General features: G+C 39.5%; 1 protein-coding gene and 1 long non-coding RNA gene across 2 annotated transcripts in view; one reads left to right on the top strand and one right to left on the bottom strand.

Moving 5' to 3' along the window:
* Positions 1 to 5,385, top strand: part of PACRG (parkin coregulated) — a 652,064-nt gene extending 646,679 nt beyond the window's left edge. Inside the window, exon 5 of the mRNA XM_044002646.1 lies at positions 4,898 to 5,385. Coding sequence (XP_043858581.1) covers positions 4,898 to 5,058 — 161 coding nt within the window. The 3' untranslated portion in view covers positions 5,059 to 5,385. The remainder of the gene's footprint in view (positions 1 to 4,897) is intronic.
* LOC122754329 overlaps positions 1 to 27,942 on the bottom strand; it is a 169,837-nt gene that overhangs the window by 99,771 nt on the left and 42,124 nt on the right. The gene's annotated exons all lie outside the window — the stretch shown is intronic.

Here is a 27,942-nt window from a genome sequence, read left to right on the forward strand (position 1 = left end):
GTTCCATCTCCATCAGCATTTATTTTCACTGGCTGTCTTTCATGCCTGGGATGCTCTCCCATCTCTCCTCATAACAGGCTCCTAGTTTCAAGTCCCAACTAAAAATCTCCCCTTCAGTAGGATCTTTTCCTCATTCCTCTTAATGCTACTGTCTTCCCTCTATGGTTATTTCCAGTGAATCCCATACATAGCTTATTTGAAGATAATTGTTTACATGTTGTCTCACTGATTAGACTGTAAGCTCCTTGAGGGAAGGGACTGAGTATTTTTGCTTTCTTTGTATCCCCAGTACTTAGCACAGTGCCTGACACTTAGTAGGAGCTTAATATATATTTGTCAGCTTAATATATGTTTGACTTATTTGGGAAGACACCAAAAACAGTAAGCATCAACCCATAGTGTGCCAAATGTAATCCATACTTCGGTAATAAAAGCAGAGCTTTTTGTTAAATAAACTTGTGACAGGAAGAACTCATAATCACCAGAGATTACGTTTTGAGGTTTTTCTGCACTGATGAGGCCCCAAGAGGAGAATGCTTTGCATGCTACTATGGACATAATTTAAATTATTTTCAATGGGTTTTTTTTCTTCCCATTTTCATGTAACAATAATAATAAATGGCATAAAGCGCTGTAACATTTGGAAAGTAATCTACATTCATTATTTCATTTGAATCCCACATCAACCCTACAGGACAGGTACTATTACATACTATTTTATTATCCCCATTTTACATATAAAGAAATTCGAAGGGGCAGCTAGGTGGCGCAGTAGAGCATCAGCCTTGGAGTCAGGAGGACCTAAGTTCAAATCCAGACTCAGACACTTGACACTTGCTAGCTGTGTGACCCTGGGCAAGTCACTTAACCCCAATCGCCTCACCAAATAAATAAATGAATGAATAAATAGATAAATGAATGAATGAATGAATAGATAGATAGATGAATGAATTAATGAGTAGATAGACTAATTAATTAATTAATTAAAATGAATTAATGAAGAAAGAAAGAAATTCAAACAAAGAGAGCTTAATTCGCCTACTCATGTTCATAGAACATGGGCAAACAACTCATATAACCTCTGTTGCTTCAGTTTACTTATCTGTAAAATGGGGATAATAATAGCACTTACCTCCCAGGGTTATTGTGAGAATCAGATGAGATGCTTGTAAAGTGCTTAGCAAATGTCTGGCACATAGTAGGTTCTATCAAATGTTAACTATTTTTAATACTATTCTTATTGGAATCAAATTCTTCCAAACTCTTAAGCCCAGCATTCTGCCTCCTTCTTTTCCTATGAATGATTCTCCCCAGAATGATCAGAGAACACTGCATTTCAAGTGATAATTACCCCCCTTTGAGCAGTGATTACTTAGTGATAGAGTTTCAGGGTTTTTTCCTCAAGATTTAACATTAAGTATGTTAATGCTGATGTTAACCAGATGGACTTTAGGTATAATACATGCTTGTAAATTTATAGACATACATGTACATCATAAATGGGACAGATCTTCTTTCTCTTCCTATACCTTTCTTCATCCTCTTCTCTTGATCTGTTAGTCTTCCCTTCTATGCTTTTACAAACAAAAGCCAAAACTATTTGCTGTACTTTGGTTCCCCGGTTCACTTTCCAGCTAGTTAACATAATTCTGAAAGCATTGCTTTGCCCCTGCATAACAGGTTTAGATTCCAGTGATGATTCAGTATTTGTGCATTTATGATCTCACTGGGCTAATTTCCTTCCACTCACATAGACTTGTCATCTCTTTCTATATCCTCATCCTAAAATCACAGGCTTTGGTGCTAGAAGGGAACCTTACCGATAATTTTGTCCAGCCCCTTTTTGTGCAGACAGTGAAAATGAGGTTGAGAGATTCAATGAATGATTACCCCAGGCCCCACCCTGTGAGGAAGTAGAAGAGCTGGGATCTCAACCCAGGTCTTTAGACTTCTGATCCAGGGTTTTTTCTCTATGTCATATGCCTCATCTTGTCTATTTTTTGTCCATGTTTTTCTGTTCATGCTTCACAGATGATCAGCCCAATGTCCTAGAGAACCTTTTCTGGTTTTTAAAAACATCTCATGAATTGGATGAGTAAAGCATTCTGACCATCCATCCTTTACTTTCACTACTTACCTGGTTCACTCATTTTTGAAGCCACACATGTCGGTGACTGTGCCTTTTTGTCACTCTTATATGTATACATTATCATTATCGATATGTTTGGGGCCCCTTAAATCCGCCATGGATCTTTTTTGGGGGGGGAGGGTTGGGGGGGGGCAATGAGGGTTAAATGACTTGCCCAGGGTCACACAGTGAGTATCAAGTGTCTGAGATCAAATTTGAACTCAGGTCCTTCTGACTCCAGGGCCGGTGCTCTATCCACTGTGCCACCTAGCTGCCCCCGCCATGGATCTTTTAATTGCCCTTTAGGTCACCTGACATTTTAATTTTTTGGAGATCCCATCATTCACAGTCTCACAGCATTGTGAGAAATACTTTTTTTTTTAAATCCCTATTGAAGCAACAAGCAGCTTATATTGAAAATGCTAAGTAATTTCCCAAATGTAATCTATCCAATTTCATCCTCCTATTCAATTCTAGGACAGCCCTTTGTCCTTCTGTAGTACTTGTCTAAGATATAGTCGATGGATTAATTCTATATATGGGTGATGCTTCCAATGGCATTTCACAACCCAAGAAATACCAGTTTTCTAGTTCAAAGGGGTTTTTGTTATTCAAGTTGTTTTAATAGCCCCTGACTCTTCATGATCCCATTTGGGATTTTCTTGGCACAGACACTTTTGCCCTTTACTTCTTCAGTTCATTTTACAGATGAGGAAACCGAGGCAAACAAGGTGAAGTGACTTGGCCAGGGTCATACACAACTATTAAGTATCTAAGGCCAGATTTGAACTCAGAAAGATGAGTCAGGAAAACTCTAGGCCCAGCACTCTATTCATTGTACCACCTAGCAGTCCACTTGAGAGGGTTAGGCCAATTTCCCCCTACAAATGTTGTTCAGTGTTTCACTGTGGCATGGAGGTGACCCATGGATTCCCAATGCTGTGTCCAGAAAACACAAGCTCTGGTAGATTCTAATGTGCTTAAAAGGCCACCAGCCTTGCCCTTCTCTTGTGTCTTTGTTTAGTCACACACCCTCCCCAGATTCATAAAAAGGTTGTGGGCCCAATAGATAGAATGCCATACCTGGAGTCAAGAATACTCTTCTTCCTGAGTTCCAATCTGTCCTCAGACACTTCCCTATTTGCCTCAGTTTCCTCATCTGTAAAATGAGCTGGAGAAGGAAATGGCAAAACCCTCCAGTATCTCTGCCAAGAAATACCCCCCCAAAAAAAGGGGGTCATAGAGTCAAAGTCACAAAGAGACATGACTGACAATGCCTGAATAACAACAACAAAAAGTTCATAATGGCTCATTACCAGAAGGTGATAACCAGAAGATAATAAATGTTTTTGCTATGGAAGCAGACAAATATACAAAGCAACCTTCATTAAATGTAGTTATAAGAAATAACATTCAAAGGTACGGTATTAAATTCCTATGTAATTAAATTTAATTTTTACTTGTTTAAAAAACTAGATCGTTTCTCAGCATTAGAATGGTTACTGGCCAACAATATGATTATGAACTATTACTGTTACTTCATTATTATTACATCTTCATTTATAGAGACTTATAACATGTTTAAAGATTTGGTAAAAGTGCCAGTCTCAGGTCTTTGTAAACTTCTAAAAATAAATAATGCATTAATGAAAAGGGGCAGGGGCACTCTCTGATGTCAAAAACTTCTCTTGGCATGTGTGTATATATTTGTATTTACATACATACTTATAACATAAATACATATATACGCATATATAATTCATTTGAAAGACTGAAAGGATCAGCCATAATGCATTGATTGGCATCATGTAGATGAAGTATTATTTGATGTACTGAATTTTTCACTCGTCTACCAGTTGTTTTGGTGTTATGTCACTCCAACCTGAGATTTAATCACTTAAGAGAGGCAGTTACCCATGACTGCCTTGAAACTTAGGACTTACAAACACTGTTTTCTTCCCTAAGGTAATCTCTGTAAAATAATACACTGCCAAACTCACCTCTGTGGGAAGTCTAGATATTTGACAGTTTTGACCAAGCTCTTGCTTCTGGGAGGGAGTCTGGCTTGTGTTCATAGCCATAGGGATTCATTCACAGGTTGGCTTCATTATGGGACATGTGCTAGTACTGTCCCTTCCTTTCCATCTGAGTTTCTTTTCAATCTTATGTCCATATAATGAGAAGTAGGCTCTTAAGGTGACATACCTTGTTGCAATGCTTTGAGTATTTGTGGAATTAGCATTTTGTCCTTAATCTTTTTTAATCTCTGTAAGCAATCTGCACTGATGCTCGCGTCAAATACAGTAATATTTTTTCTTACCAAGCAGTCACACTTCCAGCAACCTCAACCTTTAGGGCACAGCCATAAATGTGGAAGTAAAGGAAAAAAGATTTCTAAGTGTCTCAAATGAATCACAAGCACAGTAAACCATCTGGAGTATGGACTGCGTCTTACTTACCTTTTTAACTTTCTCAGTGCCTACATTGTACCTCACACATAGTAGGAACTGAAGAAGTCCAGTTATTTTTATCAGAAGACTTTAAAATTCATGAATAAAACATTTTTAGGTATTTTTTATAGCTCCTAAAACATGTCAAGTTTGCCATATAAAATAAAAGGTAGTGTCTCCCAGTATCACCTGGCTAAGGGAAAAACAAAACAAAACAATGAATGATATTAGCTATTGATAATGCCTGGCAAGTTATATAATGCTTTTCAGAAAAGTGCTGAAAAATAACTGTCTTTGTGTTTTTGTTTTTCTTAACCAGTTAACTCCGGAGATGGCATTGACTACAGCCAACAGAAGAGAGTAAACATTGGAGACTTGATCCAAGAGACACTGGAAGCATTTGAGCGCTTTGGAGGAGAAGACGCCTTTATAAACATTAAATATATGGTCCCCACCTATGAATCATGCTTGTTAAACTAACAGATAGAACAGCTGTGTTAATGGGGAAGATTCCATTTGTGTTCTAATCTCTGACATTGTTCAACATCTTGTTATTTATGACTCCTTTTTCTACAGCTGCTAAAATAGTGGTTTCTGGGCCATTAGACTGTTATCACTGTTGTGAACAAGGCTTTCCAATACATAAATAGTGCCTGTTTCTTAGATTACAATGGTGTACTGTGCTTATTTGTTCCAGGGAAGAATCACTCCTTTATACAGCGCTGACTGAAGCAGGAGTCCAAGTTAGACTTTCAGTTGTATAGACAATAAAACGATAATTTTTATACTCAATTCAGCAATTGCTGTTCTGTGTCCGCTTGCCCTGAGGGTGATGTCAGAGGTTGTAACGAGAAGCATTTATGCTGACTGCTTAATAGGTGTTTGTCATGGCAGAGAAATAGCAGTTCAACAGTGCCCTTCCCTCTCCCCAGCAGCTGTGCAGAGAAATGTGCATTGACATACGATAAAACTGGGGAATGTATATTCTAATTATAGTAGGGATTTTTTTTTTGCAGCCCATTATAAACCTTAGCCATAAAATTAATTAATGTTTCTAGCCCTCTTGTGATCTGAGTTTCCAGGTGCTCTCTGGTTTATAGTTTGGGGGAAGGACCAGGGGAGGGTCTTCATTATTATGAAATATTATATGCAACCGTGGCCAAAATGTTGACATTCACATTTATCCCTCCACATTATGACCCCTGACATCTTGTGATCTGGATGAAGCACCATGAGCAAAACATTACCTGGTAGTTTGTTTGCTACATTTAATAATCTCACGAGTGATTTGCACTTCTTTTCATGACCACCCCTTGAAACAAACGGAAATCTCTTTTCTTGGCAAAAAATTATCCTTCTCTGTTGCCTATTCATAGTGATTATTGTAGGATTACACAGGAAGACAGTCGGCATTCATCTGGGGTCTTGCAGAGGGGGTGAAGGACCAAAAAAATTACCCAATCTTAAACAGAAGTGCATTGAGTTGAGAGGGGAAAAAGAGAAGTCAGACTGCAAGTCTATCAGCCTCAACAGTGTCTCTGTGACACGCCAACACTAATCTGGGGATGTTTGTAGTACATACCTACCCCTAAACACCTAGTCTGGAGTATTAAGTTTCTACGGCAAAAATGTAATTTATCCATAAAGATAAAGGAACAGGAGGGACTTCCCAATCACCTCTAGCATGTTCAGGGTCCTCTTTGCTAACTGTTCTAAGCACAGAGCTCTAAAGACAAATAGCCATATTTGAAAGTTATATAATAATTTATTTTGCTTTGTTATTGGTTTAGCATTTTTAAATCCAAATCTTAAAATGGCCACACTATAATATCCTATGGGCATTAAATAAGATGACTTGTTTAGGATGTGTGGAAATGGCAGGTAAGAAAATTGGGTTTAACGGTCAAATCTTTGAAAGGTTACAGCCCACAGCAGCTATTATGTTAACTTCTGCCATCACGATTCAAAATTCCAAAATTCCCAACCTTCCATCTTTTCCTTACTCTCTCTGCCTTAACCTTCAGAATTTATTTTTCATGTTCTGTGACACCTCAAGTGACTCCATAACTTTGCACTCAGAACTTTTACCCTCTGCTGGTCTAAATTTCTTCATTTCAGATCCTACATTAGGTCAGCTCTAGACTCTGCTTCAACCTTGAATTTTCTTCTAATGTCTAATCACTGCTCATGCTTTGCCAAATCCCAATCTTGAGTTATACCCACCATCTTCCTTCTCCATTCCTATTCCTATTCTGCTGAACACTGCCAGAGGAAGTCACCCAACCATGTACACTGGGACCACTACAGATTTTTTAAATCTAATCTAACTAGGCCTACTTTGCTATGTAACAATCCTCTTATCCTTCCCTGACTAGCTTTCTTTCTCTCTCTCTCTCTCTCTCTCTCTCTCTCTCTCTCTCTCTCTCTCTCTCTCTCTCTCTCTCTCCCTCCCCCCTCCCCTCCCCCACCCCGCCCAAATGGATATTCCAAACTTTGTCTACTCTCCTCAAGCTTGCTTATACCATACCTTCCCCATCTATCTCATCTTGCTCTGCTGAAAAAACAATTTTAAATTAAATTCATTACAAGTTCCTTTCCCCCATTCTATAAATAAAAACTTTTTGGTGACATTCACTTTTCTCTCCTCCTTTTGCTCAAATCTTTAACAAAAAAGTGGTTATTCTTCATGACAACAAAACCCCTTCATGACATAACCTCCCTACTTGTTTTCTTGAGCCAATCAATACCACCCCCATGTCCCCTAGGAAATTTCCTCTCCAATTGTTACCACCCCCACATTCAGTCTCTTTTAGTTTCCTGGCTACTTCCCTGCTGCCTACACAAATACCTGTGTTTCCCCTAGCCATAGAAAAACTTCACTTCTTGATTGGTCTAGTTTTGAACCCCAATTCTGAGACTTTTTAGCCATGTAACCATGAGTCACTTTGAGCCTCTTCTTCCCCATTTATTAAATGGTAACAGTAACACCAACCCTGTTCTACTTCAAGAGTTGTTGTGAGGATCAAATAAGGTATTAAATATGATATTTGTCAAATTGACATAAAAGGCATAATGATAATAATAATACCTGACATTTATGTAACTCCCCAAAGTCATTTTAAGAATTTAAAGGAGGGGGGGCAGCTAGGTGGCACAGTGGATAGAGCACCAGCCCTGGAGTCAGGAGTACCTGGGTTCAAATCCGGCCTCAGACACTTAACACTTACTAGCTGTGTGACCCTGGGCAAGTCACTTAACCCCAATTGCCTCAGTAAAAAAAAAAAAAAAAAAAAAGAATTTAAAGGAGGGGCAGCTAGGTGGTGCAGTGGATAAAGCACCAGCCCTGGATTCAGAAGGACCTGAGTTCAAATCCAACCTCAGACACTTGACACTTAACTAGCTGTGTGACCCTGGGCAAGTCACTTAACCCCCATTGTCCCGCAAAAAAAAAAAAAATTTTTAAAGAGTTTAAAGGGGAAGAATACAACACACAGATGGGTCTACAAAGATTTTTATAAAACTCTTTTCACCATCAAGACCAGTGAAGCTACCACTTTTGGACCATAATATCACAGTTCAAAATATACATATAGAGGAGGTGAAAATAGCACTAAAGAGAAGAAAATTAGGAAAAGCAGCTGAAATAAAGAAACACAGGGGTGTGGGGAGGCTAAAACACATTACAATCAATACAAATAAGTGGTCTCGAACTTTGACAATATTTAGAGACCAATTCTCAAAGAATCCTCTCCCACCCCTACCCCCCTTGAAAAGGAGAGGGAGATAAGAAAGTTACAGAAAAATAAAGGACTTTATTAAATAACCAATAAAATACCAGAAATTACCAACCCATGTAGCAACTTTTTCATCTATATAAAATTATGGGAATAATTTATACAAGTATCAAGAGCATCCTTGATGAGTGCATTAGAAGGGAATAAGTGGATACTAATATTCCAAAATAGACCACATCTTTACCATCACATAATCTACTAAAGCTAAAGAGAATACAACATCCTATTGTGCTTATTGCTTGTTGAATATATTTTTTAAGCTTTTGATTAGGTAGAGCAAAATGCCACCTCAGAGGCTTTCCTCCAACTAGCCCTCTCCCACGCCTATGTCAAAATGATACAAGATTCTTTGAAAGATATAACAATAGAAATGAACTCATTCATCAAACTACTGATCATTAATGCCAAGAGAGGTATAAAACTGTTAAGGCTAAAATTCTAGCTAAACTGTCTAAAATATCCAATGAGTGGTTGCCAATAAATTATAAGCTTTAGCAAGAGTTAGACTTTTAAGCATTTATTAAGGAGAGTAAGAATTTGGTAAAGAGAGAGAGAAAGGCCTACATTCATCTATCTATTAAAGGGAGAGCACATTTCTAGCTCCCCTCTCTGCCAGAGTCCCCAGGAAAGAGCCCGAGTCCAATTGCCCGGCTCCCCCTTCTTCCTCCCACAAGCAAACGTCACTTCCTGAAGCCAAAGAAAAGACACATGGTCTTGCCCTCAAAGACCTTCACTTCATGGCGGAGCTTTTCTACAGTAAGTCTCCAGCAGGTGGCATCATTCCAATCATTACAAAACAGAGACAAGTAAGCTCATCAAGGTGTTCAACAGTTAAATGAAGGAGTCTAGCACAGAGTCCAAATTGAAGTGATTCCAGAGAGAAGATGAAATTCCCTCAGATGCTCATGTTTTCACATAATGTGCTAATTATATCAACCCCCTGAACCTGCAGAGCCCCTGGAATGATATCCATTATTACCCAAGACTTTGGCCTAACTATATGGGATAAATCAAAGAGATGAAGAATGCCTATTGTCCAGATTATGATATATAATCTGATGAATGCCCTATCAAATTTGTCCATGAGAATGCGTACACACATGCAAATATCTGTGTATATTTACATGTGCACATATTGATGTGTGTGTGTGTGGGAGGGGGGGGACAAACACAAAAGATGGACAAGGAGTTGGACCCAGAACTGAGAAGAAAATGAGTTGTCTTTAGAAAACTATTGCTCTTTTAAAAATGATGCCAAGCTTTTCTCTGAAACAAATACCCATTTTTTTGAATACTAATATTATTCTGCTGTTTTTCAGCTGAATTTTTCAGCTGAATTCATGGCTGAAAGTCATGGAACACAACAGTTTCTGAAGAAATTAAATTGAAAATCACCCTGAGGACAAATGTGAGGAGCACAGGGGATATGAGGAGGCTACAACACATTATAATCAATATTTTGTCAAGGAGAAATTGAGGGAAAAGATGAAATAGAATAAATGGCTTAAAAAGATGAGGTTTTCACATGATGAAGATAAGGGATAACCACTGGAGAGTCAATATGCTACATTGATATCCTACAGATGTTGGAAAAAAACAAGGAAGGTCTCTGGAATATTGGTTGGACCCCATGTGGCAAAAATTAAAAGAAGGTATTGAAAAAAGTGGCATAGGGTAAAAACTCAAAGGCATGTTGCAATCTGCATCCCTGGAGGGAATATCCACACTGATGAGATTATAGATGAATTGTTCATTTTGAAGGTAAAGGATTAATTTTGAGTATATAGTATTATAAGATTGACAAAAGTATTTAATATGTGTTATCTAGGATATGGAAAAGGAGATGGGTTGGCCATGCAGTAAGAATTGGTGCTGGGGGGGTATAACCTGTAGGACAGCCTGAGGAAAGAAACGAAGACTGGATATTTAATCTGTTTATAAGTAAAGTAAAGAGCTGATGAGATCACTAAGGAAGATGAAAAGAGAAAGACGACTTTAGACAGAACCTTAGTTCCATCCAGTTACGAGATGGTATATAGGTCCCACAAAGGAGGTTGAGAAGGAATTGCCAAGTTTAAAAGGTTAGAAAGTGAGCAAGGGTGATCAGATTTGGCAAATCAAAGATTAATTAACTCTGTAGAGAGCAGTTATTTGAGTGACAGTTTCAAAGAGTGGAAAAGAAAGGAAGTGGAAGCAAGGGTTGTAGATAGCTACTTCGAGGAGTTTAATTGTGAAAGGGAGGAGTTATATAGCATGATAACATTGCAGGGGTGACCTGGACAAGAGAAAGTTGGGGTTTTTTTAATGATACAAGAATCAATCATTTTTCAGTCATGCCTGATTCTTCATGACCCAATTTGGGATTTTCTTGGCAGAGTGGTTTGCCATTTCCTTCTCCAGCTCATTTTACAGATGAGGAAACTGAGGCAAACAGGGTTAAGTGACTTGCCCAGGGTCACATAGCTAGTAAGTGTCTGAGGCCAGATTTGAGCTCAGGAAGATGTCTTCCCGAATTCAGGCCTGGCACCCTATCCATTATGCCACCCAGTTGTCCCAAGGATGCAGAAGACCTAGACATATTTGTAGCCATCTGAGGAAAAACAAGTACCTAGGGAGAGATTAAAAATCTGGAGGGAAGGATTATAGGGATAATCTACTAGAAGGGACAATAGAGAATGGGATCAAGGGTACAAGGAGAGGACTTGGTACTCCTTTCCTGTTTCCTCTGGTTTTTTTTAGTGCTCCCTAAAACACTATGGGGAGGGGGCGGGGGCAGCTAAGTGGCTTAGTGGATAGAGTGCCAGACCTCAGGAAAACCTGAGTTCCAATTTAGCCTCAGACACTTACTAGCTGTGTGACCCTGGGCAAGTCACTTAACCCCATTTGCCTCAGTTTCCTTATCTATAAAATGAGCTGGAGAAGGAAATGGCAAACCACTCCAGTATCTCTGCCAGGAAAACCCAAAATGGGGTCACAGAGAGTCAGACATGACAGAACACAAGACAAAAATATCATGTATTGACTTTGTATATATCCTATATTTGCTCATCTGTGAAGTTGTTTCCTCCTAATTGGAAATAAGTTCCGTAAGGGCAAGAATTCTCTCAATTTTGTATTTGTAGACCCAGAGCCTAACACAATGTCTGGTGCCTAGCAGTTGCTTTATAAATGTTCATTGATTGATAGTAAGAAGAAAAAAACAAGAGAAAGATCTCAAGTATACTGGGTAGATTTCCTGTGGTAAATAAATACACTGGAAAATTTGCACAAAAATCATACATCAGAAGGGGTTGTATCTGTTTCTGCCCAATAAAGTATCCACTCAAGTGCCAAAGCATTAGATCAATTTAAAGCAATCCCATCCTTTCTGAATGTTGTGGACGAATGAATCTTCCTTTGATTTCATCTCTTCTCTTCTCTGAAAATCCTTCCATTGCCTGCCAAACAAATCCAAATTCTTTACCTAAAAGTTCATGGGACTCCCACCCAAGTTTCTGCTCTTTTCTGATTTCTTTGGACTTCTCTATCTTGCCTCCCAGGAACCTTATCATTGGGAAATCTCATCATCCTGCAAGATTCAATCAACCTTGGTCCCCAATACCTCATCACAACCCTCTGCTCTTCATTCCCCACCCAGCTCTGCACTCTTTTGGGATCTGTTTGGACTTTTCCATTGTCTCCCTGACACTGGTACTTTGTATTCCCCTCCTCCCCTTTCAGCCTCTTTTTGTGTATTGTCTTCCCGTTAGATGGTGAGCTCCATAGGGCACAGACTCTCTTTTTTGTATCCATGGTGCTTAGCACAGTGTCTGGCATATAGTTAGGTGTTTAATAAATGTTTATAGTCAGGACTGACCTAGGCCCTCCATCCTAACTTTCTAGCTTTAGCTCCCATTCTTCCTCTTCCTATACCCCCACGCAACAATCATACTGGCCTATTCACCTTTCCCTGAATGTAGCCTGCTCTTTCCAGCTTCCAGGCCTTTGCTTGTGCTCTTCCTTATAGCTGAAATGCCTTTGCTTCATCTCTACCTGTTAAAGTCCTACCAATACTCCAAAATGAAGCTTCCTTTGGTTTCTAATAGAAAGTAATTTGCCCCTTTTCTCTCCCTGTGGCAACAATTTGTAAGCATTTATAGCATCCTACTTTATATATTTTGTTTGGGTTTTTTTTTGTGAGGCAATTGGGGTTAAGTGACTTGCCCAGGGTCATACAGCTAATAAATGTTAAGTGTCTGAGGCCAAATTTGAACTCAGGTCCCTTCTGAATCCAGGGCCGGTGCTTTATCCACTGTGCCGCCTAGCTGCCCCTCTACTTTATATTTGATTTGTGAACATATTTGATCCAATCTACCAAACTATCAGTTCCATGAAGGCAAAGGTTCTTTTTCTTTCCATCTACACAACATCGAGCAAGATGTTTTGTTGTTGTTGTTTGTCCTTCATTTTCAAAGAAGACCAATGACAGCAGGAGGGGGATGTCTTGACTTGCATGTGAATTGGATTTAGGCGAAGCAGGGCTGTGCAAAGTCATCACTCACTCCAGGGTCATCTGAATCCAGTGGCAAGACATTGGTCAGGATGATTGGACATGATCTTAGATGCAGAGGGGGCACCTTGGCCTTTTTAAGGTATTAGGGTATTTCCTGGGTAAGGTGTACTGTAGAGACCCATTTGCCATACTATATAACTTCTATGAGAGCAGAAAGTCTGCCTTATCTAACAGCTGCATCTCCTACAATGCCTGGTACAATGCTCTGCACAAAGTGGGTCATTCTTAGTGTTTATGACCGTTAACAACAATGGCTTTCGATTATTTCATGATTTTAAGTGCCTTATATCCACAGCTTCAAAGATTTAAAAATGGAAAGAACCATTTAGGTCATCAAGTTCAACTCCTCTATCGTACAGATGGGGAAAGTAGGGCCTTAGAAAGCTAAAAAACTTGCCCTGGGATAACACAGCTAGTTAAATTCCTCAAATGGGATTCAAATCCACGTCTTCCCAAATCCAAAACCAGAATTCAACCCATTCTCCCCAATGCGATCCTTATAATAATCCTGTAAGGTAGACAGTGCCAGGATTATCATTCTTCATATTCCAAATCAAACTGAGGCTTCAAGAGATTAAATAACTTGCCCTAAGGTCACATACAGGCCAAGTCTTCTGGCCCAGAACCCCATGCACAACATACTATATCTCATTAATTAATGTTTGTTGAATGGATTGAAATAGAAGGAAACTGAAAACAATAGGACTGAACCAAATGTAATTGAATTAAAGGAGGTATTTTTGCAAATAAGGTGGCCATGTTTTCTGGGACATCAAAAAATAAAATGAAATACCCAAAGCGTTTTGTTTGCTAGAACTGTATAGAAATAAAGCTTGCTTTTCTCAACTGTCAACCAACCCTATTCTCTGTCTGCTGCTTCCCCTAAATAACTTCTGATGTATTAAAAGGAGAAGGGAAAAAAGTGAACATGTTTCAGATCTCAAGAGAATATTAAGCAAGCCTTTTTTCTGCTTTGGTATATTTTTACATCAAATCTTTCTTATACAATTTTCTAAATGATTGATAAGTGAGAACCACTGAGTACACATAATAGACTGGGGAAAATGGTTTTATTTGTATTGCCACACCCTCATTAGAGCATGTTGCCAATCAGGTCAAAGTAATGAGTCTAATGACCACATCAGGCTCTTTTCTCTTCTCTGTTCCATGGTCCCACACTGTACTCCTAAACCTGGCCAGTAATCTCAGAAACGCAAGCTGTTGGTTACAGAGTGAGCTAGGCCAGGGAGTGAGGAGAGATTACTATAAATCCATCCACACAAATGGAAAAACAACTCCAAGCCTATGTCCTACTGGTGTTGGATCAGCAGCATCGCCCATGTGTTAGAAGGGAAAGTCATTATTGTTATTATGGTTGTAGGAATGGAAAACAATTGCAAAGTTGAAAAATTCTGCCAAATGATGTATATACCCTACAATGACTTTTTTTTTTGGGGGGGGGGGGATGGTCATTGAAAGATTTCTCAAAATAGTTGTGTGCCTTGAAGATACTTTTAAATTTTTTAAGTAATATTTTGGGGTTTTTTTCCCAATTACATGTTAAAACAAATTTTTTTTAACATTTGGGTTTTGGGGTTTTTTTAAGTTTTCAGTTGCAAACTCTATCCATTCCCCCTCCCTAAGGTGGTATATAATCTGATATAGGTCATACATATGCAATCATGTAAAACATGATACTTTTGTGGAGCAATGAGGGTTAAGTGACTTGCCCAGGGTCACATAGCTTGTAAGTATTAAGTGTCTAAGACTGGATTTGAATTCAGGTCTTCCTAAATCCAGGGCCAGTGTTTTATTCATTGTGCCACCTAGCTGCGCCCAAAGATACTTTTTTTTTTTTTACATATAAGGTATTTTATTTTTTCCTTTACATGTAAAGATAGTTCTCAATTTGTTTATACAAGCTTTACAATTTCAGATTTTTCTCCCTCCCTCCCCTCCCTCCCCCCTCCCCTAGACAGCAGGTAATCTAATATAGGTTATATCTATATATCTATATACACACACACACATATATATATATATATATATATATATACACACACACATATATATATCCATAATAACATTAATCCTATTTCTGCATTAATCCTGTTATAAGAGAAAAAATCAGGGCAGTAATGCAAAACCTCAAAATAGAAAAAAAAAACAATAGCACCCAAAACAAAAGAAATAGTATGGTTCAATCAGCATCTATACTCCACAGTTCTTTTTTTTTTTTTCTTGGATTTGGAGTTCCTCTTCTATTATGAGTTCCCTAGAACTCTTCTGTACCATTGCATTGGTGAGAAGAATATAGTCCATCACAGTAGGTCAACACTCAATGTTGACGATACTGTGTACAATGTTCTTCTGGTTCTGCTCATCTCACTCATCATCAGCTCACGTAAGACCCTCCAGGTTTCTCTGAACTCCTCCTGCTCATCATTTCTTACAGCACAATAGTATTCCATTGTATTCATATACCACAACTTGTCCAGCCATTCCCCAATTGATGGGCACCCCCTCAATTTCCAATTCCTTGCTACCACATAAAGAGCAGCTATAAATATTTTTGTACATGTGGGTCCCTTTCCCCCTTCCATGATTTCTTTGGGAAAAAGACCTAAAAGTGGAATTTCTGGGTCAAAGGGCATGCACAGCTTTATCACCCTTTGGGCATAATTCCAAATTGCTCTCCAGAATGGTTGGATCAGTTCACAGCTCCACCAACAATGAATTAGTGTTCCAATTTTCCCACAGCTTCTCCAACATTTATTATCTTCTTTTTTTGTCATTTTAGCCAATCTGATAGGTGTGAGGTGGTACCTCAGAGTTGTTTTAATTTGCATCTCTCTAATCATTAGAGATTTAGAGCATTTTTTCATATGGGAATAGATAGCTTTGGTTTCTTCATCAGAAAACTGCCTGTTTATATCCTTTGACCATTTCTCAATTGGGGAATGACTTGGATTCTTATAAATTTGATTTAGTTCCCTATATATTTTAGAGATGAGGCCTTTATCAGAAGTACTGGCCTCAAAAATTGTTTCCCAGCTTTCTGCCTCCCTTCTAATTTTGGATGCATTGCTTCTGTTTGTACAGAAATTTTTTAATTTAATATAATCAAAATCATCCATTTTGCATTTTATAATATACTCTACAAAGATACTTTTTTTAAAGGCAGATGGCCATTAGAATTTTTGTCTTAAATCTTTCTTTGGTTTGTTTCTATTTGATTTCCAACATGAATTCAGTGTAGGTCATGGGATACATCTAAGCAAGCTGTCATTTAGAGAAGCTAAACAGAAGTAAAGTTGAAATCTCTTACAACATAAGATGAACAGCAAACCTCCCCTGGGTTTTTGAGGAGTCTAGCCCATGGCCCAGGAGTTTCTGGGATTTTTCACATATTTACAAGCAGAGGTTAGGCAGTTCAAACATTAGATGGGGTGTTTAGTTTTGAAGGATTTAGTAAACAATACCCCCTTGAGCTTTTTTTTTTAAAGAGCAAACTTCTATGAGGATTTAAAATGTGGTCAGAGGGCTTAACTTGCCTCTCTGTTAACCACTCCCCCAAAATCGCTTCCCCTTTCAAGAACTGAAGCATCTGACCAAAGTTATCCCCATACATGAGCTTCTAATTCCTGTTTCTCCAAAAGACAAATTAAAAATCACTTTGACCATGTCATATGAGTTAATAACAGAGCTCTCCCTATGTGCTAAATAACTCAGGGCCCTGAAGAATGGCAGCATGAACAGCAGAAATATCAGGTCTCTCCAGTTTGAGCTAAAGGCAGATTGAAAAAAAGCTTTGGGGCCCACCCTTAGTGCCACAGCATTCTGGAGGGTGCCTGTAAGGGGACACATAAACCTTACCAGATTTTAGTTTTGAAAATAAGGTTCACATAGGCTCACCGACCTTAGTTTTTAAAAATGAACTTGAGACCAGTTAAATTCACTGGGCACAGTTTATCCACCAGAGTTGGCTCCTGATTTTCCTAGTAATACCTATCTGTAAAATGATTTAGTCCAGAAGAGAGCTCTTTGAAATGCTAACTACTCTACTGTGGTTTTTTTTATTAGTGGTAGCAATATTTTTTAATAATAATGGTGTAGTGGTGGTATGTTGTTGTTTTTTTTTTCTCCCAAAGGAAAGAGAAAATGTTCTCTCTTTCCTGTGGGAAAGACATGTAAGTTCATATGGTTTGGGCTTGGGAGGTGACTGAACAAGACAACTTTCAAAACAGGAAAATACATGTTAGCTTTGAGCCTGATTCTAAAAATAGCTCATATCATCTGTGCCTCCCTTGTCATTCTGTTGGTGTGATTTTATGCAAGCAGAATGGTACCCCAACACTAGAGCTAGGCTGTTTTTCTGAGAAAACCCTATAACAAATTTGTTCCTCAAGATCAGACACTGCCTATGGCATACTAATGGGAAAAAGTGACTGTAATAACCACAGACCATTGATGAAATAGGCCAGAAGAGGCCTAGCAAATCATTTAGCCTATCCCTGTCAATATAGGATTGATCCCATTACAATGTTCTGAACCAATGTTATCATCAAGTTTTAGCTCTCATTACTATTGGATTGTGGTTATTTTTTGCTATAGCATTTACTGAGCAGTTAGTGAAACCTGCCATCATTGGTTGATGTGACTGATAGAGATGTGGTGAATGACTCATCTTCATTTCTCTGTGTTCAGGAGGTTCATTTCTTCCAATGGGAATATATTTGTTGTTGTTTAGTCATTTTAGTCACATCCGACACTTCATGACCCCATTTGGAGTTTTCTTGGCAGAGATACTGGAGTGGTTTTCCATTTCCTTCTCCAGCTCATTTCACAGATGAGGAACTGAGGCAAATAATATTAAGTGACTTGCCCAGGTTCATACAGCTAGTATCTGAGGCTTCCTGATTCCAGGCCCAGCACTCTTTCTATTGTACTACCTAGCTGCCCAGGAATATACTTAGGATACCAATATTCATTCACTTAATTTTTCCTTAATCCTGTATTTGTATTTTAAATCTGAATAAAAGACTTTCCCCTCTCAACCCCCTCTCTCTTTGTGGGTCTGATGATCCTAAAACTCTATCATGGTCTTTTTCTTTTCTTTTTTCCCTAAAAATGATTGAGATCCATTCTGTAACATAATCACAAAAAAGGAAAATTCTCATTCATCCCTCAAGATATGTAGCTCCTGTTGAATTGAAGAGGGAGAAGAAAATTATGGGCCTTCAGATATTTCCAAGGTAGAATTACAGTATGGTTGGGGATGCAGAGGGCTCAGGGACACAAAGATGGAATCTAGGCATACTTCTAGGGAGTTCATTGGTGTTCAACACTATATTCCCCATGGTGATACCTTCCTATATGATGTTCAAATTTCCAATGCTACAAAATATTGAGAGCCAAAGGGCCCCTGGCTCCAAGAAAAATGCAGAGACCAAGATACTGTTGGATTTTTCACAACTAAAATGAAAGACTGGGCAGAAGACACATGTCCACCATAACAGTCTTTCAATAAATTTGGGTTATTCCTAGAGCCTCTGTGAAGTTACCTCTGATTGGAGAGAAGTAGAGCTAACAGTAGAGCTAACCCACGAGTGCTTAAATGATTGTTAAGTTGAAGTAATAGAGCAATTGTTAATTTGATATGAAATGTCAGAACTGGAAGGCCTATTCTGATCACTTCATTGTACAGAGAAGCAAAATCAAGTTGAGTGGTCAAGAAACTTTCCAAAGGTCATGAAGCTAGTTAATGGCAGCACTAAGACTTAAAGCTATACCTCTTTACTCCAGGCCTTGTTATCTTTGCATTGTAGCATACAGAATAGTCCAGAGAAAGGTGCTGAAGCAGGATTGGAACTCAGGTCTTCCTGACCTCAATCCTGTGCCACTCTGGTGACAAATGCATCCACTTGAATAGAGGATTATTCTATAACAAGTCAGAGGTAATAACTTTTCATAGCCCTAAATTATTCATAGAACTTGGGTAAAATCCACCCAACCATTTATTGGCCAGGAATGCCTATCTGCACTGAGCCACCTTCTTCCAGAGGTGCTACTGTGATACCCACACTGCTGTGGTTTGGATGTTGCTGTTGAAAAATGCACTATTTCCCCCAACTATATCTACTTGAATCCTTTCCTTCAGGGAAACAAAGTTGGGAATTATCCTCTGAAGGTGAGTTCAACATTTTTATCTCTGAGCAGAGCCCTATGATATGAGAGTGAGGTATAAAGTTTATATAAGACACTGGTCATTGTCCTCATGGAGTTTACAAGATAAATCCTATTAGACCTGAGTTTTCTCATCTGTAAAATAAGGGGGTTGAATGAGATGGCTCCTGAGGTCCCTTTTCGGTCTAGATCTCTGATTCTTTGATTCTGTTTTATGCCTGAAATTTAAACCAAGAATATCCCCCACTGTATCTGATACCAAAGTCTTTGCTACTACCATGAAGCAGATTTTAAGCCTTCAAATGCCACTACCAAGACAGACATCCACACTCCAAGGAGGGTCCAAGGAACCAAGGTCTCAGCAGCCTCTGCCTTAGAAATCATTACAATGGTCTTTTTAGCTTTTTCCCATTATTTAATAGAACTCTTCAGGGAAATGAATTGAATGCTGCTTTGAAGAATAATAGGAAGACTTCAACACCACCCCATCAAGATAACTAAATTGTCCTCAGTCAAAAAAATGAATAATAAGCATCCTTAAGAAAAATAAGATCTAATCAATTGGTGCAAAGCCAATGGTAAAACCTATTTTTTTTCCCAAGTGTTATCAGGTTTAATAAAAAAAAAAAAGCTTGGAAGGCTTTTTTGTTCAATACAGCATTTTCCAATATTCCGTATAGTTGTCAGTTTTATACTTGAAACTTTTTTTTTAATAGCACAGGATCATTCATACCAATTACAAAATGCTCCTGAACTGCCTTGAGATTCAAAGAAACAGGAGCAGCTGCTTCCAACTTCTCACATCCAATTATTGCTTGATCGGCACTCTGACTTTCCCAAGTAGGATGGTTAAAAGAATGTTTTCTCCATGGCCGTGGTCAAAAAATCTGCGTGGGTTAGCTAAAGCCAACCTACAAATGCAACTATGTCCACACACAGCACAGTCCATGTGTCATTGGCTTCAATTAAAGAAATAATGGGGGCATTCTGGAATGTCTACTTTAAATGGCCTTTTTGTCTCCTCCCCCATACATCTGGAGCTGAGAATATCGCATTAAAATGCAAAGAGAAAAAATGCCCCATAAAGAACCTTATTGACAAAAAGGTAAATTTTTAATAACCCTTCAGTAGACTCTATTCAGGAGGGGGTAATATGTCATGTGAGTAGGATTTTTACAGTTCTCTTAGGAATTCTCCACATTAAAAGAATGTTTTCAGTTCAGAAAGAGACCGCACTGCAAAACATTCTTAAACTGTGACAATCTTCATCCCAAATCTAATATTATGTGGTAGATCTTTGTTTGCAGAGAGGGAGTAGACTGAGGTCTGCTGGGGTGGTTTATCCCTTAGTTTGTAGCTCATCAAATATGGCCAAGTAGCAAAAACTGATTAAAATGCCTTATTGAGGGGTGCAGGGGGTGTGGAGTGGGGTGGGGGGAGGGGAGAGAGAAAAGTCTCTTGAACTTGCTTAGATTCCTGATAGCGTCACTCAGATAGCAAAGGCCACATATCTTATTAAATACCACACCATTTCACAAAGGAGGTTTAAGAGTCCAGACTGAATAAAGCTTTTCTTTGGAAAAATATCTGTAAGAATCTGCAAAGCAGTTAAGCCCTCTCTGAGAAGAAAAAACAAGTATGTAAAGAGTTTCTATTTCTCTAGAAATAAAGGGAGGCTATCACAGAGCCTTACAAATAAGGCCTCTCTCTTCCTATTGTACTTCACCGCTGTGTCATGAGAATGAAATAAGACAATGCTATATGGACATGCTTTGTACGACTAAACAAATGAGAGAGGTGATTGTTTATCATCAAAAAAAACCAAAAATCGAAGAACTTCCAATTAAAATCCTCACATGTAGCTCAAAAGAGGTAGGCAGTTTCTCAAAGACCTACAATTCTGCTACCTCAGTTGATGAATACAAGCAAAAGGATTGCAACATGTGTTTGCCTAGGTCTCAAAGAAGGGTATCTGAAGACTTTTAAAAGACCCTAGGATCACAGATTTAGTGGTTGGAAGGGGTTTTGGCACCCTGTAGTGTCACCTTATCCTCTTATAGATGAAGAAACTGAGGCCCAGCAAGGTGAAGTTTTTGTCCACGGTTAAACAATTAGTAGGTAGTAGGACTGGGATATGAAGCCAGAATTTTCGACTTCAAATCTATCAATTTCCCCACCCCCTCTCCAGTGTACCAAGCTGCTTTCCAAGTCCAGCTCTAAATCCCATGCACACACAAAAACAATTCCCCTTCAAAAATTCAAGCCCATTTAGAGCATTATCAGGTACATTTGTTGATCATTATTTCCATTAATAACTAGAACAGTATATTTTTCCATATTGTATTTATTCTATCCCCAATCAGTAACAACCTTTGGCTTTGTGATTTTCTAATGCACTGTCATTAATATTGTTTATTACAGTTATCTGTGTTGGTGTCTTAGCCTCCTACTATACTGAAAGTTCCTTGAGGAAATCGATCTAAACATTTTTAAAGCGCCTACTATGTGTCAGGGACTGTGCTAAGAGCATGTCAGGGAATGGAACTCAATACAACTTTATTAAGCACTCATTGTTTGCAAGGATTCATTACATGGGCTGTGCAAATCATCAATGTTAAAAAAGGAGAGTAAACCTTGCAATGTCTCAAAAACATGAATTGGGCCTCCCCCAACAGGCTGTGCCCTGCTGATAGCCAACTTATGGGACCACACGGAGAAGTCTCATCCTATATGGGTAAGCCTAGGAGGGTTGTGGTCTGCATTACTGGGAAGAACACCAAATCAATAGATAAGTACAACAGAGGATTATAAGGATCATGGACAGCTAGGTGGGGAAGTGGATGGAATGCTAGGTCTGGAATTCGGAAGACTGGTCTTCCTGAGTTCAAATCTGGCTTCAGACATTTACTGTATGACCCTGGACAAGTCACTTAACTGTTTGCCTCAGTTTCCTCATCTGTCAAATGAGCTGGAGAAGGAAATGACAAACCACTCCAGTATCTCTGCCAAGAAAACCCCAAATGGGGTCATGAAGAATCAGACACAACTAAAACTACCAAACAACAAGAACAGGATCAATCCTCATAGATCTAGAGATTCAAAGGATTTCAAAGACTATTTAGTCCAACCCCCTCATTTTACAGGTTGGGAAACTAAGATCCAGGAAGGTTAAGTGACTTGCCCAAGAGCACATAGAGGCAGAATTTGAACCTAGGTCCTCTCATACCAGAGCCAATGTATAAAACACTGTGCTGATAAACAAAGACTAAAATGGAACCGGGCCCTGTTCAAAAGGAACTTGTAATCTCCCAAGATTCCTATTTGGAGACTCACTCCCCCTCCCCCATCTCCTATTAAAAACTGCGATATGAACACAGTCAGTGCTCAATTAGCATATATTGCATTGTGTTACATTTATCACACCAGTATCCAAGGAGAGGAGTTCAGATCCTGAACCTCATTTTTGTATGACTCAAAATACCAAAGAATGATGAAGAACCCTTTCCCCATGAGCTAGGTAAAATTATCTGCAGTATCCCTCCTAGGACACCAAGAGTCTGATATGTGTTATTTATTTTTAGGTCCCTGGAACATCAAATCCATTACTTTAAACCTTTTTTTTTTTAAGTTTTTTATTAGTGAAAATGTCAGCTCAGCTCAGCCTGCTAAGATTCAGTTCAGTGTCTTTTGTTCACCAGCTTCCCTTCCTAGCCACAAATATTTCCCAACTCTTTATTACCAGCATGTAGTGTCTGGCTGTCTTTTATGTCTCTCACATCCTTATACTACAGTCTTCTTTCAGAGAGCCTTCTGTCACTCCTGGTTTTTATAAACTGATCTGTAGAAGGTGATTGTACACATAAAATTTTTAAATTTTCCAGTCATCACATGCAGAAACCTGGTTGGGTGCTAGTCTGGGTTTAATGGCACTCAAAATTGTATTTTGTTTATGTTCGGTTTTTCATGACATTTGTAATATTTTACTTGAAATCCCCAAAGCTAATTTTGCTCGGTTATACAAGTTTGCTCAGGATTCAACTCGGCCTTGGTTTCCCTAGGCATATGGTAAGAGATTTGTGCTCATTTCCTCTGAGGAACTCCAGATAAGATGAAAACTATTACTAGATCTGCCATTTCCTTCCCCTTCTCCAGAAATGTGTAGCAGTACCAGCATCAGAGGATCATGGCTTTAGTGATGAAAGTGACATCAGAGGTCATCCACCCCAATTTCCTCATTTTATAGAGCAGGAAACCTAGGCTCATAGATGATAAATGACTCGTCCAAGGTCATGTAGATAGCTAGCAACAGCCAAAATTAAAACTTAGGCCTATCTAATTGCTTGCACCCTCAAGGGGGAGGAGGGGAGGGAAGGTAGGAGGGATAGATAGAATATGGAACTCAAAACTTCAAATAAAAATGCATTTTATTTAAAAAACAAAACAAAACTTCAGGCCTCCTTCCCAGTCCAGTCCTCATTCCTAGCTTTTCTCACTATTCCACACTATGTACACTAAGATAGATTTTGGCTCAATATGAAGATTTAACAATTAGATTTTTTTCAAACAGAGTGGTCTGCCTTGTAAGGTAATGAATTCCTTATCACCGAAGTGTTCAAGGAAAGGCTGTCCTGAAATATGAGAGGTGAATTCTAGAAGGCTGGATTAGAAGGTCTTTCCCAATCCTTAAATTCTATGTTTGCCTCATATGAACTTTGCTAGTTCATATCAAGCTGGTACAGGAAGTGACAAGTGGCTTTTGGGTCCCCCCCCCCCTTCCTTATATCTGATGACACCCACCAGTAACAACACCATTCTTTAGAAACTCTTCCCAAAAAATCTAATCCTAGGAATCTGCTTCTGAGGAGCTCAGCACATTGGTAGGGAATTGTGGGAATGTGCTTGGCTTGCTGAACAAAAACTGCAATGTGCTGGTAAATGTTTAACAAGTAATTCTGCCCTCCCCCCAAAAAAAATGTACATCAGGACACATTTTTACATTTAATCTGCATTAGTAACATTTTCCCTATCACTTTCTAAAGTTTAGACAATCAACAAAACATAAATCTAGCCTTGATTGGTAGCTTTTACCAATTTCCAAGGCATAAATGCTCACGTTGAACATTTAACAATCAGCTCTTGAGAGCTAGTACAAGTCCATCCAGGCACATCTCTGTGTCTATCCCTTTTTACTGAAGGATCCTAGAGAGCTGTCAGTCTGTTCAACTGGGGGTGAGACCGTATCTCATTTTACCCATGCTACAGACTCTCTAGGGATCCTGGTAGCCAGAAGAGATCACTCCCTCTCCTCCTAGGTAGATTCAAGGTAAGACATTTTCCCCCTCCTTAGCCCCAGCCATACAATCCCCCACCCCCCACCCCCCACCCCGAGCGAGCGTCAGGGCTGAGTGAATGACTAAGACAAACAGGGCTGTTGCTGCTTGTGCTGTGACTGTCAGTACCAGGAGCCTGAATGACTTCCCAGCGTGTCCTTCTGAAAGGGCACAGTCTAGTCAGGAGATGAGGGAGTGACATCTCTTCTGTCCCTCCTCCCTTCACCCCTCATTCCTCCCCCACCTCCAATCTATCTCATTTTAATTTCAGAACAACCAGATTTGGATTTGAAAGTAGAAAGGGAGAACTAGAGTCGCCCTTGGGGTTATTCTAACAGGCAGTCTAGAGGCAAGGACTACGTGTCCCTCTCAGATAGATCATTGAGCTATGGGGACCCATAAGGCCAAAAAGCTTTTTTCAAACTCCAGAGGGAGGGAAATGAATTCCCAGGAAGATAATAGCTTACATTTCTATAGCACTTAAGAGGTTTACAAAGTACTTTACTCCCCAACTAGGGCAGGACTTTGTCCCACTGAAATTTAGAAGTTACTACAATAACTAGTTCCCACCTCCACCCCCAACTGAATTTTCTCAAATTATTTCACATTGCAAATATGTAAGCTGATTTTCTGATTCTTGCCCCATGGCTGCTGCTGCTGCTGCTGCTGCTGACCTGGGCCACTAAAATTTGGGCTCTGCTTTCTTTCCTCATAGAAACCCTGAGAGGTGCGATATAATTTATACTCCTTAGAAGAATCTCCATTAAGCAACTGTGAATTCAAGTCACAAAGTACTCCTCCCAGCAGTTGAATAGACTGATAAAAGCTAAAGAGCTTGTGTCTTCAGTCTGGATAAGAGAGGAGAGGTATAGGGAGACTTTCTTCCACCCCTCCCTATGGTCTCTGCCCCTTAGTCTCTTCCTTGGTCCCAACCACAAGTCTGGTAAAAATGGCTGGGTCAGGGGCGGCTAGGTGGCGCAGTGGATAAAGCACCAGCCCTGGATTCAGGAGGACCTGAGTTCAAATTTGGCCTCAGAGACTTGACACTTACTAGCTGTGTGACCCTGGGCAAGTCACTTAACCCCCATTGCCCCACAAAAAAAAAAAAAAAAGAAAAGAAAAATGGCTGGATTACATGAATTTGGAGTCTGCTTAACTCTCTCCTAATGGGGAAACTAAGTGATGCCCATGGGTGGATCTGGCAGGCTTTAGTCAGTCACACATAGGTCAGGGAGGAAAAGAGCAATTGGAATGGAAGAAGAGAGAAAAAAAATGGATATTAAAGATAGAGAATGACAAATAATTCCATCTAGGAGCACTTTTGTGACCCCAAGGTGATAGCTGGAGCTCCCCTCCCCAAATCTACCCCTCCCAAGTTTCCTCTTTCTCTGGAGGGTGCGCCATCCTCGATTCTCCCAGCTTTGTAACCAAGGCATTATCCTTGGCTCCTCACTCTCACTCACCCCACATATCCAATCAAACCCCAAGTCTTGCTGTTTTTACTCCACAACCGGTCATATACGATACCTTCTCTCCACTCCCACAGTTACCACCTTAGTTCAGGCCCTCATCACCTTTCTCCTCAAGTACCCCAACATCCTCCTAATTGGTCTCCCTGCCTTGAATCTCTCTAATTCAATCCATCCTCTACAACAAAGCTTCTTAAACTATGGGTCCCCCATATGAGGTCACATAACTGAACGTGGTGTTTGCAAAAAACTTGGCCCTAAATGTTTGATCTGCATACCTGTTTTTATATAGTTATATACCTGGGGTCGAGGAAAATTTTCTCTGGCGAAAAGGGGACAAAGCTTAAGAAGCCCTGCTCTATGATATTGCCTAAGTGACTTTCCTTAACTGACCATATCACTTCCCTAACCAATAAACTCCAGTGGCTTCCCATTGCCTACAGCATTTGATAGAAACTCCTCTGTTTAGCTCTGAAAGCCATCTTTCCCTCTCCATTATACATTTACCCCCACTCCTATGATCTCCAACTAAAGTGACTCTTTGTTCCTCACACATGATACGAATCTCTTGTCCCCATCCATGCCTTCGCACAGGCAGCCCCTGTACCTGAAAAATTCTCTTTTCACCTCTGCCTCACAGAAACTCTCCCTTCCTTTAAAATGTAGCTCAAACACTATCTTGTGAAGAGGTTCTTCATCCCATCAATCGCTAGTGCCCTCCTCACACTATTTTGGATTTAACCACTTTGCATTTATTGGCATTTATTCTGTATGTACTTATGTATTTCCATGTTGCCTCCCATTAAAATGCTGTCCTTGTAAGTATGGATTATTTCATTCATTGTATTTGTACCATTACCTGGCACCGTACCTATCATGTCTCTGTTGTTTAGTCTGTCTGCCTTTATGAACCGTATGAGGTTCTCTTGGCAAAGACACTGGAGTGGTTTGCCATTTTCTTTTCCAGGGTATTAGACAAACAGAGGTTAAGTGACATGCCCAGGAGCACAAAGCTATTGAGTGTCTGAGGCCACATTTGAACTCAAGTCTTCCTGACTCCAGGGGACCCTGGACCCACTGAGCCACCTAACTGCCTACCTGTCATATAGTAGGTGTTTAATATATGTTGATTTATTGATAGTGTTTCAGACATAGCTGAGGAGAGTGGCTAACACACAACTGATTCAAAAGGATATTATCTCAGTTTATCTGCAGCAAACTTTTTTACCCATACCTTTTGCAGCTTCCTGCATCGCATTACTTGACCTGCTCTATGCTAACCTTCTCTTGCTTTGGGTTACTACTCAACCTTCATTTCCCAACTTCTTCCTAGCTCTCATAGTGGGTTATTCCCCAGAGGACCTTTTGACTTGACCCCTGCAATTACCCCACTCAGGAAGGGAAAGAAGTTCATCTTTGGGGCAGAAAGGCAGCAACGACTACCAATTGCCCTAACAGGAGGCACTGCCTTCTCTCCCACAATGAGGTTGCCTCTAGGCAACTTACAAAAATGGACAAAATCCAGGCTTCTAGACTGGTGTTTTCTAAGCTGATCTTATACTATAGAGTTGGCTTTATTGATAGGAAGAAAAGAAAGAGAGCCAGGTGAGACCTCTTGACATGGGAACAAGGCTGATCTGAGGATTTGGGTTACCTAAATGGCTTTTCCTATTTATCCATATTTGTTATGCTATACGTGTGCCCGTGGCAGTCTTAAAATATTACATATACCAAAGGGTTTGGAAGTGATGACACTGTGTATCAAGGTCAGTTTGATCAATGTTTCTGAGAATACATTTTGATCTCTTGTTCATTCTCTTTGGCTTCCCTATGTTAAAGAAAGGCTTCAAGAATCTTGAAATTAGGAAATATGGGACCCTGACAAATGACATAGGCTTAAAGTCACAATAGTCTTTTTTTTTTTTTTTTTTTTGCAGGGCAATGGGGGTTAAGTGACTTGCCTGGGGTCACACAGCTAGTGTCAAGTGTCTGAAGCCAGATTTGAACTCAGGTACTCCTGAATCCAAGGTCAG

Source organism: Dromiciops gliroides, chromosome 4, assembly GCF_019393635.1.
Source record: "Dromiciops gliroides isolate mDroGli1 chromosome 4, mDroGli1.pri, whole genome shotgun sequence".
NCBI lineage: Eukaryota > Metazoa > Chordata > Mammalia > Microbiotheria > Microbiotheriidae > Dromiciops > Dromiciops gliroides.